The sequence below is a fragment of the Nematolebias whitei genome, chromosome 22 (assembly GCF_014905685.2).
Source record: "Nematolebias whitei isolate Nwh7 chromosome 22, NemWhi1, whole genome shotgun sequence".
NCBI classification, from domain to species: domain Eukaryota; kingdom Metazoa; phylum Chordata; class Actinopteri; order Cyprinodontiformes; family Rivulidae; genus Nematolebias; species Nematolebias whitei.
The window spans coordinates 22,318,123-22,331,686 of record NC_056519.1 but is presented as its reverse complement, the minus strand read 5'-3'; the positions used below and the strand labels follow the sequence as shown (position 1 = coordinate 22,331,686).

Below are 13,564 nucleotides of genomic sequence, written 5' to 3'. Positions count from 1 at the left end.
TATAAACTTTCTAGGAGTTTTTTTGCCTAAAATGGTTGGGGTTGCCAGTGCAGTGGCCAAAGGTTAATCTATGGTGGCTGAGGCCCCCATTGGCCACCCCCCTGGCTTTTGCTTGTGAATACAATCGTTCCTTCAGGTCTCTAGGATCTGTCACTCTGCGCTGTCTCAGACAAGAAAATAAGAACCTGCCTCTCTTCTTCCACAGTGTAACTCCTACCCTCTTGAATATCTTGCACCAAAAACATTAAGGTTTGTTTACATTCTCTGCTCAAATCCACTATTCAAATCCTTCAGTGAGGGGCGACCTCGGCGTAACGCTTGGTAACACAAGAAAAAAATGTGTCCAGGAGGTTTTCCAAGAAATTTATTGGTGGCTTTAGGCAACAATAAGATTTTTTTAATGGTTTTTTTTTTATTAGCTTAATACAAACCGGATTCCAAAAAAGTTGGGACACTAAACAAATTGTGAATAAAAACTGAATGCAATGATGTGGAGGTGCCAACATCTAATATTTTATTCAGAATAGAACACAAATCACAGATCAAAAGTTTAAACTGAGAGAATGTATCATTTTAAGGGAAAAATCTGTTGTTTCCAAATTTCATGGCGTCAACAAATCCCAAAAAAGTTGGGGCAAGTCCATTTTTACCACTGTGTGGCATCCCCCCTTCTTCTTACAACACTCAACAGACGTCTGGGGACAGAGGAGACCAGTTTCTCAAGTTTAGAAATAGGAATGCTCTCCCATTCATGTCTAATACAGGCCTCTAACTGTTCAATCGTCTTGGGCCTTCTTTGTCGCACCTTCCTCTTTATGATGTGCCAAATGTTCTCTATAGATGAAAGATCTGGACTGCAGGCTGGCCATTTCAGTACCCGGATCCTTCTCCTACGTAGCCATGATGTTGTGATTGCTGCAGAATGTGGTCTGGCATTATCGTGTTGAAAAATGCAGGGTCTTCCCTGAAAGAGATGACGTCTAGATGGGAGCATATGTTGTTCTAGAACCTGAACATAGTTCTCTGCATTAATAGTGCCTTTCCAGACATGCAAGCTGCCCATGCCACAAGCGCTCATGCAACCCCATACCATCAGTGATGCAGGGTTCTGAACGGAGCGTTGATAAAAACTTGGGCTATCCTTGTCCTCTCTGGTCCGGATGACATGGCGTCCCAATGTTCCATAAATAACTTCAAATTGTGACTCATCTGACCAAAGAACAGTCTTCCATTTTGCCACACTCCATTTTAAATGACCCTGGCCCAGTGCAAACGTCTGAGCTTGTGGAGCTTGCTTAGAAATGGCTTCCTCTTTGCACTGTAGAGTTTCAGCTGGCAACGGCGGATGGCACGGTGGATTGTGTTCACTGACGATGCTTTCTGGAAGTATTCCTGAGCCCATTCTGTTATTTCCTTGACAGTGGCATTCCTGTTTGAGGTGCAGTGACGTTTAAGTGCCCGGAGATCACGAGCATCCAGTAAAGTTTTACGGCCTTGACCCTTACGCACAGCGATTGTTCCAGATTCTCTGAATCTTTTGCTGATGTTATGCACGGTTGATGATGATAACTTAAAAGTCTTTGCTATTTTACGCTGGGTAACACCATTCTGGTATTGCTGCACTATCTTTCTGTGCAACAATGGTGGAATTGGTGATCCTCTTACCATCTTGGCTTCTGAGAGACACTGACACTCTGAGAAGCTCTTTTTATACCCAATCATGTTGTCAATTGACCTTATTAGTGTTAGTTGTTCTTCCAGCTGTTCGTTATATGCTCAATTTCCTTTTTCCAGCCACTTATTGCTACTTGTCCCAACTTTTTTGGGATTTGTTGACACTGTGAAATTTTGAATCAACATATTTTTCCTTTAATATATTACATTTACTCAGATTAAACTTTTGATCTGTCATCTATGTTATACTACGCATAAAATATTGACATTTGCCATCTCCACATCATTGCATTCAGTTTTTATTCACAATTTGTTTAGTGTCCCAACTTTTTTGGAATCCGGTTTGTAATACAGAAAACTGAAGTTGCTCCTATTATTGTTAACACTCGACTTTGTTGTCAGTGTTTCTAAATTATGAGAATCAGCTAAATTGTATTGTATAATTCTTCAAATTGAAATATGGCTCTAACATAAAACTTTCCATTTATTGGAAATGGGCTGGATCTCCATAGGCAAATATATAAACTTAAGAGATGTAAGGCTTCTCATGGAAGCTAATCTATATAAAAATGTTCATTTTTCACATTTTTTATTGAGTTTGATCTGATATTCTTCTTAAAATAAAATATTCCAGCTATGGGGCATGAATAGTCATGAAATATCATGTTCTTTTTATAGGTTTAGTATTTTTTAAGATGTAAAATGGCTCAACAGCAAACATCCTAGAAGCTGGTATTGATCAGCAGATCAACACTCAATGCATGGAGTTTAAATTTCACTAACTTTATGAAAAACACTGAATCTCTCTCTCAGGAATCAGTATAAATGTTACATTAATTCCCTTTTTTGGTAGAAAATATCTCTAGTGTTTTCCCCCCGCAGCTGAAAGCCTGTTTGTGCATGGTCGGCCTCATGAAGAGCATTAAAAGCTAATTCACGATACTCTCCATGTTCATGAAGTCGGCTCAGTTCCAAAGTGGATCTTTTGGGTTGCCAGGGAGCTCTGCTTTGTAGTTCAATCGCCCCGCTTCCCTCAGCATATGCAGTTTATTTTGCATCTTTTTTGAAATTGAAATAAATTAGTCGGAAATTCAGAAAAGGCACCTTTTCTTTGAATGCACATGCACACACCACCCCCTCACTCCAGAACTGGGCTTTTTTTAAATGAATTCAGTCTTTTACGTCCTGTCAAGTCAATTAACGTCAAGTTACGTTCAAATGCTTTGAACCTCAAATGTAAAGTTGCTTCACTTCAGCGTTTTGCATTAAATATGTTCACTTGTAGTTGTTTTTTTTGTTTGTTTTTTTCTCTCCCTGACTTGTCGAGTGTTCGTTTTATCTCATCCCACCGTGTCTTCGTTTTCCTCTGTCTCCAGTTTGCACTTCAGAGCCGCAGAACGTTCAGGCTGACGCCCAGAACGACACCACCATCGTGGTGACGTGGGAGCGTCCCCGGGCAGTTTTTGACACCACCATCGACTGGTACACAGTCACCTACCAGATTCTCCAAGGCCCACAGCAGAACAAGCAGGAGTACAGGACCGACGGAGACCAAGACGTGGTAGGAAAAGTCCTCCCCATGTCTCAATCAAATCTGAAAGCATCAACCTGAAAAACTTGTTCGTTTTTTTATCCACGTGTAATTTCAGCAGTTCCACCATTATCTGCACTCCACGCTGCTACGTTTGACACATAAAGAGATAATTGAGAGAAATTGCAGTAATTTCACTCCTGCAGCAAATATCTCTGGATATTATGTTAAAATTCTCTTCGTTCATCCACTCTCATTCTCTGGTTCTGACTCATGGTCCAACTTCATGTGGACTCTAGATGAGAAAACTTTTAGATGGTGAGATCAAAGTTCTTTCTCAATAATCCAGGTAGAAAATCCAACAAAGATGAGTCAGGTCCTCTGGACGGTTTCTTTATGTTGAAGATGGTGAGGTTTACCACTATGTGACTCAGTGTTTGTATTTTGAATCTATGGGAGTGTGTTTACAACAGTATGTAAACAATGGGTTTTTTGTACACAATACCTCAGGAAAATATAAAAAACTGTAATTATAATATCTGTATTTGTAGAACTTTGTGTAATTCTATAGTTTATAGTTAACTAGTATAACTTTTTCTATTATTTTACATTTTGATTTATTTGTTTTTTTTGTAAAATATGTTTTTTGAACAAAAATGGGGAAAATAATGCATTTTTAATGTTTTATTTTGTTTTTGTATCATTGCAATATTGAACTTGTATTTATATTTTACACACAAATAAATCCACATATTATGTTTTATGTATTTTATATAACTTTGCACAAATTATATTTATATTTAAACAGTATAACCATAATTTTTATGGATCTTTATTTACAAAAGCGCTTTAAATATTGTTTTATGTGCATGTTGTTTTTTTTTTTTTTTCCAGTTTATTAGAAAAACATTCAATTTTTGCACAAAACCACCGTAATTTCCAGACTATAAGTCGCTCTGGAGTATAGGTCGTATCAGTCAAAAAATATCTCATGAATAAGAAAAATATATATAAATCCTCCTGAGACCCAGCAATTCATTTTTGTGCACTGTAGTACACATTTTTGTTTTGCTTATATCTCTCATACTACATATGCCACTACAAAGTCCTGATGTCTCTTTTAGAGGACAACTGTAGCTTTAAAATGATGTCACATGTGTGGAGGTGTGACCTTGCCAAGTTTCCTTTTCCTGTCTTTTAAAAATGGCTGGCATAAAAACAAGACAATTTTATAGAAGACAGAAAAGTAAACCTGATATTTATATTTAAAATGTTTTTTATTGTTTTATTTTTATTTTTTTTTAAATAAACATCTAATAAGTAATTTAATAGATTTTTAAGAATTGAACCTAATTTGTTTAATAAGGAAAAATACTCATTTATTGATGTGTTCTGTACACACTCTCTCTTTCTCTCTCTACCAAATGTTTATTATGCTTTAATATTCTGTTTACAATATTTATTGTGGAGATTTCAATTTTCATAATCAGCTCTTGAAATTTGTTAGTGGTTCACATTTGCGATCAACAAAGTCTTGTTGTGTACTGAAGTGCACACGTTGTAAAATTTAAATAAAAATAAGTAAAAACAAAGAATGATTTGCAATGTGACTTTTACCACCCCAAACCTTGATTTATATGGAAAAAAAAAACCCATACTTTTTTCCCTGGGTCTCAGGAGGATGCAAGTCGCTTTGGAGCATAGGCCGCATTTATTTAGACGTGTATTTCACAAAGTGCAAGAACAGACATTTAATCTGAAATAACAGTAACGTAACACAGAGAACATACCTGGGATCCTGAACAAGCTTAATTAACAAAACAAGCCAACGAGGCCGACAAGCAAGTTACTGGTTGATTCACCAGTCTCATTCCACATCAGTTTTAGGGGCATTTAATTGTGTTAAGTTTTTCTCAGTTGTCTCTAAGGGTGCATTCACACCAGCCCTGTTTAGTCTGCTTTAATCGAACTCTAGCTCGTTTTCCTAGAAAGTCCGGTTCGTCTAGGGAGGTGTGAACTCTGTCACGGAACAAAAAGGCGAACTCTTGCCCGGGCTAAAACCTATGTCTCGGTCCGGTAGAAGCGAACTCCAGCGCGGTTCGAGTACAGTGTGAATGTAAACAGACCAGGCCCCGCTCCACAGGACAAACAAACACGCATTTCTCTGACCTTATATGGAGCCGTCAGCTGCCTTGTGTGGAAAAACAATATTCTCCATGGTCTTCTGTCTCATCTTCTGCTCATGCTGGGTCCATTTTTGAAAAATGACAAAATATAACTCCTAAAAATGCTAAAACTTGATGCCACTTCATTTTTATTTTTATTTACAGAAGAAGAAGAAGACGTGTCTTCAGAGGTTTTTGTGTCGTTTCTTTCAGTAGTTCTTGGTGCAGCGCCCCCACAGGCAAGCGGGGGAATAGGTTGGTTCAACAGGTTGACTCGACTGCACAGTGCAGTGTGAATGCAAACACACCAGCTCAAATGTAAACAAAATGTCATGAATACTGGTCCCGAACCGAACCGAGTCTACCGGACTATCTGGTGTGAAAACAACCTAAGTGAATTTTGGGCATGGGGGAGTTTAGTGGTAGAGCAACAACATATCAAAAGCCTAAAAGGCCCTCTTGCTGTTGAAAATGGTAATGTTTATTCTTTGGTTCATGTCAGTATGAATGAACATTTTAACACGTCAGTCCAAAGTTGCGTCATGAATAGGGAAAAAACATATATAAGTTGCTTCGGACTATAAATTGCAGGTCTGGCCCTATGGAGAAAAAAAAAAGGTGTGACTTATAGTCCGAAAATATGGTATTTTATAAAGAAGGGATTTCATTCATGCGTTCAGTGTCAACAAATTGATTTATTTCCATTTCTGCTTGTTTTAGACATGTATGAGATGGAATTTTGAACAGCTCTTAACTAACCTGTGTGACTCTGCAGGGTGCCATCATCTCCAACCTGCTGTCCAACAGCAGCTACGTGGTTCAGGTGGTGGCTGTTTGCACCAGTGGCCTCAGAGGGCGATGGAGTGACCAGATTATAGTGGACATGCCATTGGAGGACCCCGGTACTGACTGACCCAAGCTTTGTAGAACATTACATGTTGAATTCATTACAGTCTAAATGGTTATTTTTATTTTCCTTTGGTCCAGAAAGTGATTCCAGTCCTGACAGCATCACAAAGGGTTCTGAAAGCCACATGGAGGTACCTAAAGGATCTAATTATTATGCAAATGGGTGTTAAAATGTTAGTCAGGCTTGTCACTGAACATTTGGAGACCAGTGATTTGATGAATGACTCTTAAATCAGGAAATACCGTAGTAAATGTTCCCAGACACAAGCAATCACCGGAGGATTTGATTCTTTTTATGTTCTTTAAACAAGAAGAGCACGAAGTAAAGAGGCTGTTTTATGATTTTATTTATTTATTTTTGCAGAGCTCTTCAGTAGATGGATGGAAAAGACCAGAGAACCAGAAAAATGTGAAGCTGGCAACTGAGGATCACAGTCCAGTGGAAGAAATCCCAGCAGAGCAAACAAGAGTTTACCAGAACCAACCTGTACACCACCAGCCCACAGACCAAACTAAACTCGACCAACACCTCCCAGTTCATACCAGCTCCCAGTCAACCCTCCAGACTTCTTCTGTCTCTGCTGATGAACAGAAAACGAACCAAAACATGCCTGACCACAACTGGATAGAGGGCAAACAGCAGATCCCAGAACACCAGTCCTTTACGAGTCGGGGCTTTGAGAGCAATAGTGCCATCTGGGTGAATCCAGTAACTCACCAGCCGGGGTTCCTGTTTCCAGTTGTCCACACCACCACACTGCCTTCAGTCCGTCGACAAATCACAGAAGAGGCATCACTGTCTGCGCCGGTCAGAATCTATATATTTCCTGTTCATTTGTGTTAGAACAAGTGTTTGAAGCTTAATGTTGTTTTCATTGTGTCGCAAATAGTTGAACAGGTGTTTGTTTTATAGTTAAAATATGAAAGTTTAGCTTTTTTAATTTGTTCCTTCATTTCCTTTTATTCATAGTCCAAAGATCATGATTCGCCAGACGAAGTCAGTAAAAATGGCCTCTCTAACTTGTTTACCCCTCCAATGGAGGACATCCAGGTCACAGATGTCTTCTTTGAAGACACAATCACCAGCTCTCCAGTAGAAACCACCACCAACTCCGCAGCAGTGGAGCCAGGTCAGATTGAACAGATTATCATTTCTAATAGCAGCCAGCTCATATTTCATGTCTTGTTTTGCCACTTAACGCAGAGTCGCATCTAATTCCATCACCTTCATGCAAATGTTACCCTACAGGTAACGATCAAAAAGATTCACCACCATCCTCAGAAGACCGCAACGTCCCTAGAAACAAAACTCAAGAAAAGACCATCACCTCAGATTCTTCTACCCCCTCCTCAGGCTGGACAAAAGAAATCATGACAACTGCCGGCAACACACTTAGCGACTCGCTGTACAAATCGTTCACCACCTCTTCTCTGCTCCGAGTGTTGATGCACACCACTCAGCCATTGTTCAATGGTAAGATGCTCAGAAACACATTCTGTTAAACTAAATGAGTTTTCAGCGTTCAAAATTTTTACCCAACAGCAGCTCTGTGTAAATGTTCCTCCATGGTGGTAGACAGCTGGACTTAATTGCAGTAGATGATTGCCTTTCTCTTTTAATGGCTCACAACTGTGCGTCTAATCACTGCTGCGCTCTGTCGTCTGGGGGGTGCTGGTATTTTGCAAGGTGACATTGTGTGGTTAATGTTGGTGGTGGTAATAATGATGGCCATAAGGAGTAAGAGTCTTTGATTGTGATTGGTGTGATAATCAGGGGCTACATCGCTCTCTAAAGTGGTTCTGAACCCAATCAGTTCAACTCTTTGGCAAATCTTTCTGCATGTCGCTCAGTGAGGTCAGAGTTTTCTTGCCTCAGTAATCTACTTGGATCCACTCCATTGTGGTAATTAGCATCTGCTTCTTGGACTTTTTCCTTCTCCTGTAGCTCAGTAGCGCTCTCTGGTGGTTCTTTTTTTTCCTGCCAAGACATGGCTCTTTCTTTCCAGGTGCTTCATCTTTTCGTCTTCGTCGTTTCTATTCACAGATGGTAACGGTTTGGCTCGCTTCTTCTGTCTAGTGTGGAGAACTTACATTTCATCTTTCCTTAACCTGGCAAGAAAAAACAACAGACCTCTGTTTTGGCTTCCCCTGCAGCAAATAGAGCTACACCCAGGATTGAAGACTCAACAATTGGTCCGACCAGCTTCACTGAATCTCCAAACCATCCAAGTGGAGTGATCTTCAACCCCAGAAACCCTGCACACTCTGTCTCAGATGGAGTAACACCATCAGTTAAACCTGTCGGTATTTACACCAGGAATCTCTCTGAGGGGAAGCCTTTGATCTCCACACAGTTAAATTTAGACGTTCAACCTTCAGTTTTTACCACTTTGGGGCTGGATCTCCTGAATTCTACCAGTCCTCGTTTCTTACTATCTGATTATGGCTTGGCTGTCACTCATTCAGTAACACCAACAACTATTGACAACAGTGCCCCAAGTATTTCTCAAACCCAAAGTGACAGTTTGATTGAAGACACGATTAAATCGAATCTGAACAGTGACGAGGAAGAATGTGCAGATAAAGATGAGGATGACTGCAATGCAAATCTAGACACGTCTTTCTTTGATTCCAGTGGTCTGGATTGGTCAGACAGTCTCACAGAGGTCAGTGGATCAGGTTCTGGCCATGACGGCAACATGTCCAGTGAGGAGTCTGAGCAAGATGATGAAGTTCAGTTTACATTTTCTACTTTTCAAAGCAGAGAGGCAATCAGATCAAAAGGCTTTACTACAGATTGGGTAAGTAATGAAATGGGTCCCAAGAAAGAGGGCGACTCAGAGGACATTGAGATAAGTGGTGAGGAAGAGGAGGAAATTAGTGTTGAGGATCATACCCTCACAACACTGGACAAAGAAACCAATGAGAGCAATACCACTGCAAGTTTTCACAGGCAAATAGAAAAAGAGAATGAAACTGAAGCAGAGCCCAAGCCTGGAAGGATACTCTACAACGAGAGTGATGGTGGGGCTGGGGACTTCAGCGGTTCTGGAGAACACTCTACATCTGATGACAAAGTCCATCCAAAGGAAGCTAATGGTGAACGAGAAAGTTGGAATTCTGCAGAAGAAAATGAATATGAGCCCAAAAGCAACAACAAGAGTTACATTCAGGAAGACTCAACATCTGAAAGAAGAGTTCTTCAGCAGGTTATTGCAGGTAAAAGTATACAGACAACAGATCCCCCACTGCTCATGAGCAGTGGCCAGAACAGCTATCAAAACCAGAGTCGTAACAGTTCAGTGTCTGGGGACAAGTCTACTCATGAGAATCAGGTGGACAGAGATGATCAACGCACCCTGGACAGTGGAGAACATGTTGGAGTTGGTGGTTATGGTGGTGTAGCTAATGAAAGTGCGCAGGATGAGTTGTTTGATGCTGAAAGAAGTCTTTTCCCTCGGCTCAGAATGACAGGCACTCCTACAGCAAAACAGGAGCAAACAGAAGGTAAATAACCCTTTGAATTTTCTACACGTTTGCCTTTTTTGTGTGAAACATGACTAAAAAATTAATTTCCTATCTCATTAAGTTGTTACTGGCAAAGTAAGAATTGACTGGCATTATTTTCCACTCTGTTCTGAAGAGCATTTTAACTTTTAATGGCCTCATTCCTTTAGTTTAATGGCCTTAGCTTTTATTATCTGATTCCAGTTGGAGGGGGTATATTGTTTTAATCAGTTGTGTCTGTGCCAACTACCACAAACAGGAAAACCAGATAAACGTAATGAGATGTTTGTAGCAGATAAAGTACCCAATTTCTTTTCCCCAGGAGAGAATGGAGACGGAACAAAAGCCAGAATATTATTTTGTATTGGATTAACTCCAGTTTATCTAAATCTACAACTGATTCTAATGTGTATATAATTTATTATTTATATTATTTATAATTTATTTAATCTTTAGTTTCATACTTCAGTCCAGCAGGTAGTAATGCTCTAAACTGACTGGTTTGTAAAGCTGCATCAATTTAATTTAATTTAATTTGTTTGAATGTAAAAGTCTAGAATTGATGTAAAGTTTATTTATTAAGTAAAGTTTAATTATACAGCACCTTTCATAAATGTGACATCACAAGGTGTTTCACACTAGAAGCAGTAAAATATTAAGGACACACACTAAAATACGTATAAGCACTCATACATGTAAAAGCATTGAAAAGTACAGGTAAAGCACAGAACATCAAGATGACAAGATTCAAGATCTAGCTATATGCCACTTTGTTTTTTTTAATGCATCAATACAATCTAGGCTGCTTAAAGATTCAGGTAGAGCATTCTGACGTTGGGGAGCAAGATTTGAAATGGGTGCGAGGTACCACCAACAACCTCTGATTAGATGATCTTAACCTGCAAGATGGTGTGTGGGGCTGAACCAAGTCAGGGAAGGAGGCACGTGCTCATGAAAAGCTCTAAAATTCAAAACTACAATTTTAAAATTAATTCTAAAATGAACTGGGAGCCAGTGACGAGAAGCTTAACAGGTGTGATGTGAGCTTGTTTATATGAGCTAGTAGTTCTGCAGCTGAGTTCTGGGCAACCTGAAGACGAATCAGCTCCTTCTTGTTTAAATATGTGAATAAGCTGTTACAGTAGTATAAATGAGAAGAAACAAACCATGAATGGCAATCTCAAGTTCTGTTTTTGACAGAAAGCTTTTCAGTAGATAGAAGTTGTTTTACATGTTGTTTTAAAGACATTGCAGAATTAAAAATAATACCCAAGTTTCAGAGGCTGGACTGAACAGAAGGACCTGAGGCTCCAATGAATTGCTTAGTTTGAGAAACTTTGTTTTCAGGGGTAATAATCACAATTACAGTCTTACCGGAGTTCAGTTTGCAAGTAGTTGTCAACCACTGTTTAATGTTAGCCAAGCAGTTTAAGGAATTCAGTTTATGAAACTCACTTTCTTTGAATGAGCAATAGAGCTAGATATCATCAGCATAAAGCTGATACAGTAGTCCCTCATTTATCGCGGGGGATCCGTACCCTGAAGACCCGCGATAAGTGAAAAACCGCAAAGTAGGAATAGTAGTACAACTAGTTTATTTTTATTATATACGTATATGTATGTGTGTGTGTATGTATATATATATACATATATATATATATATATATATATATATATATATATTTCAACGCACTAAGAGCACAGAATGACATGATTTCAGCTTCCTGCCACCTCTGCTCTTTGCTACCTGCATGTGCTCTTGGCCACGCCCACTTCCGCTCTGCACGGTGAACAGCTGATCAGCTGCAGCAGGAAGTTTATCCTGCAGTATGGGCTGCACAAAGGTGCAGGAAGAAGCTTTTTGTGCAGCTCTGAGCTGCACAAATGTGCAGCAGGTGCTAAATAATTTAAAATAATTCACTTTAAATAAAAATTTCATGCAGATCGTGTGGCTCATCCATCAGTCAGCCAATTGTTTATCATGTCCAATCTTATTTTGAAAAACTGCGATAGAGCGAATCCGCGATAAACGAACCGCGAAGTAGTGGGGGACTACTGTATTGCACATTTTTAAACTGTTGAATAGGGGAGGATATAAAGATTAAATAAAGTGGGTCCCAAAACAGAACCCCTGAGGTACACCACAAGATTGCCAAGTAGTGTTTGACATGATCCTGTTTAAAAAGACATTAAAACTTTGGTCAGACAGGTATGATGATAACCACTTGAGAACAGAGCCAGATAACTCAATTTGATTCTGAAGTCTGTTGATTAAGATGTTGTGATCAACGATATCGAAGGCAGAAGTCGAGTAAGACCAAAACGGTGTAGTGTCTTGAATCCGTTGACATCAAAACATAATTGGTAACCTTCAATAAGGCATTTTCTGTGGAGTGGGCTTAGCGAAAACCAGATTGAAACTTGTCGAAAATGTCATATTTATCTAAAATGTGGAAAATTGCTTTGCACAACTTTTTCTAATATCATAGATAAAGAATGGTAATTTAGATATTGGTCTGAAATGTTGTAATTCTGTTGGATCCAGGTGGGATTTTTTTAAGTACTGGTTTAACAGCATGTTTAAAAAAAAGCTGGGAACCACACCTGTTGAAAGAGAAATGTTAAATGCTGCTGATCTCATGCTGATGATTATCTCATGTTGCTGATTACGTCATGCAGCTGTATTCATTCATACCTTCTGCTCACCACAGACTCATGTTCGGGCTGCTGTTGTTACGCCGTATTTTTTTACATTATTAGTGTTTATGTGTATCTTAGTGTATATCATGATCCTTATTTAGCTTTTCTTTTTATACTTTATATTTTTCTATTTTGGGGTGTTACTAGGATCCTGTGTACATAATTTTGTTCCACCTCATGTACCACGTGTAGTGGAAACAGCTATAAAGTTGACTTGAACTTGAAAAGATTGTGCAGTAGTATGGCCAATACTTTTAAAAAGCTTCTTTTTTTAAATACAGTAGTTCCTCGATTATCGCGGGGGTTACATTCCACACACCCCCAATATAGGTGAAAAACCACCAAGTAGCAACGCTATATTTATTTTAGTATTTATATATATTTTAAGGCTTTATAAACCCTTCCCACACTCTTGCAATGCTCTAAGCTCTTAAACCTACATAATTTTAACAACATACATACAGTACTGCACACTAGCTACTGCAAAATCGTATATGGGTACTCACCAGCCATGGTCTGGTTCTGGTCTGGTTCTGATCAGCTCTCTGCAGCCTTTGAGCACCAGATGCTTTTGGAGAGAGACAGATTTATGGAGAGCCAGTACAAAACCACACAATGGTCCCAATCAAGTCCAAATAATCCAGAGGGATCCAGATGAAAAAAGTCCGGGTGAGCTCCGGAGAAGACACCGAACCTCCAAGCAACACCTCCCCGCTCAAGAGGCTTTCTGGGCTGGCAAGCAGCGCTCGGATTGGCGGATGAGCAGCAATCTTGAGTGCTACTAGACCAGAACTACTGGATCTGGTCCAATTCCCAGTCGGTTCTGTATAGCTCTCTGCATCCACTGAGCGCCGAAGTCACTATGAATAAGGACTGAACTTTTTAGTCAGGTTTGGATCGGATCAAAACTTTCCTTCCAGTTTGGCAGAAAGCAACAGCTGGAAGCACTATTGGCTTCTGGGTAGTGTAGGTCTTTGGTGTTACAGTATAGGCTTATTGAAAGAAAACTACAAGAAAGCAGTGGCCGGAAGCACTGTTGGCTTCTGGGTAGTGTAGTTCTTTGGTGTTACAGTATAGG

The 13,564-nt window shown here is 39.5% G+C and overlaps 1 protein-coding gene across 1 annotated transcript in view; it reads left to right on the top strand.

The window, feature by feature from the left end:
- The window catches only part of ptprz1b (protein tyrosine phosphatase receptor type Z1b), a 58,597-nt gene that overhangs the window by 29,491 nt on the left and 15,542 nt on the right, over positions 1 to 13,564 (top strand). Inside the window, exons 9-14 of the mRNA XM_037696223.1 lie at positions 3,051 to 3,235; positions 6,146 to 6,272; positions 6,358 to 6,410; positions 6,644 to 7,087; positions 7,250 to 7,409; positions 7,529 to 7,753. Of these exons, the coding sequence (XP_037552151.1) occupies positions 3,051 to 3,235; positions 6,146 to 6,272; positions 6,358 to 6,410; positions 6,644 to 7,087; positions 7,250 to 7,409; positions 7,529 to 7,753 (1,194 nt within the window). The remainder of the gene's footprint in view (positions 1 to 3,050; positions 3,236 to 6,145; positions 6,273 to 6,357; positions 6,411 to 6,643; positions 7,088 to 7,249; positions 7,410 to 7,528; positions 7,754 to 13,564) is intronic.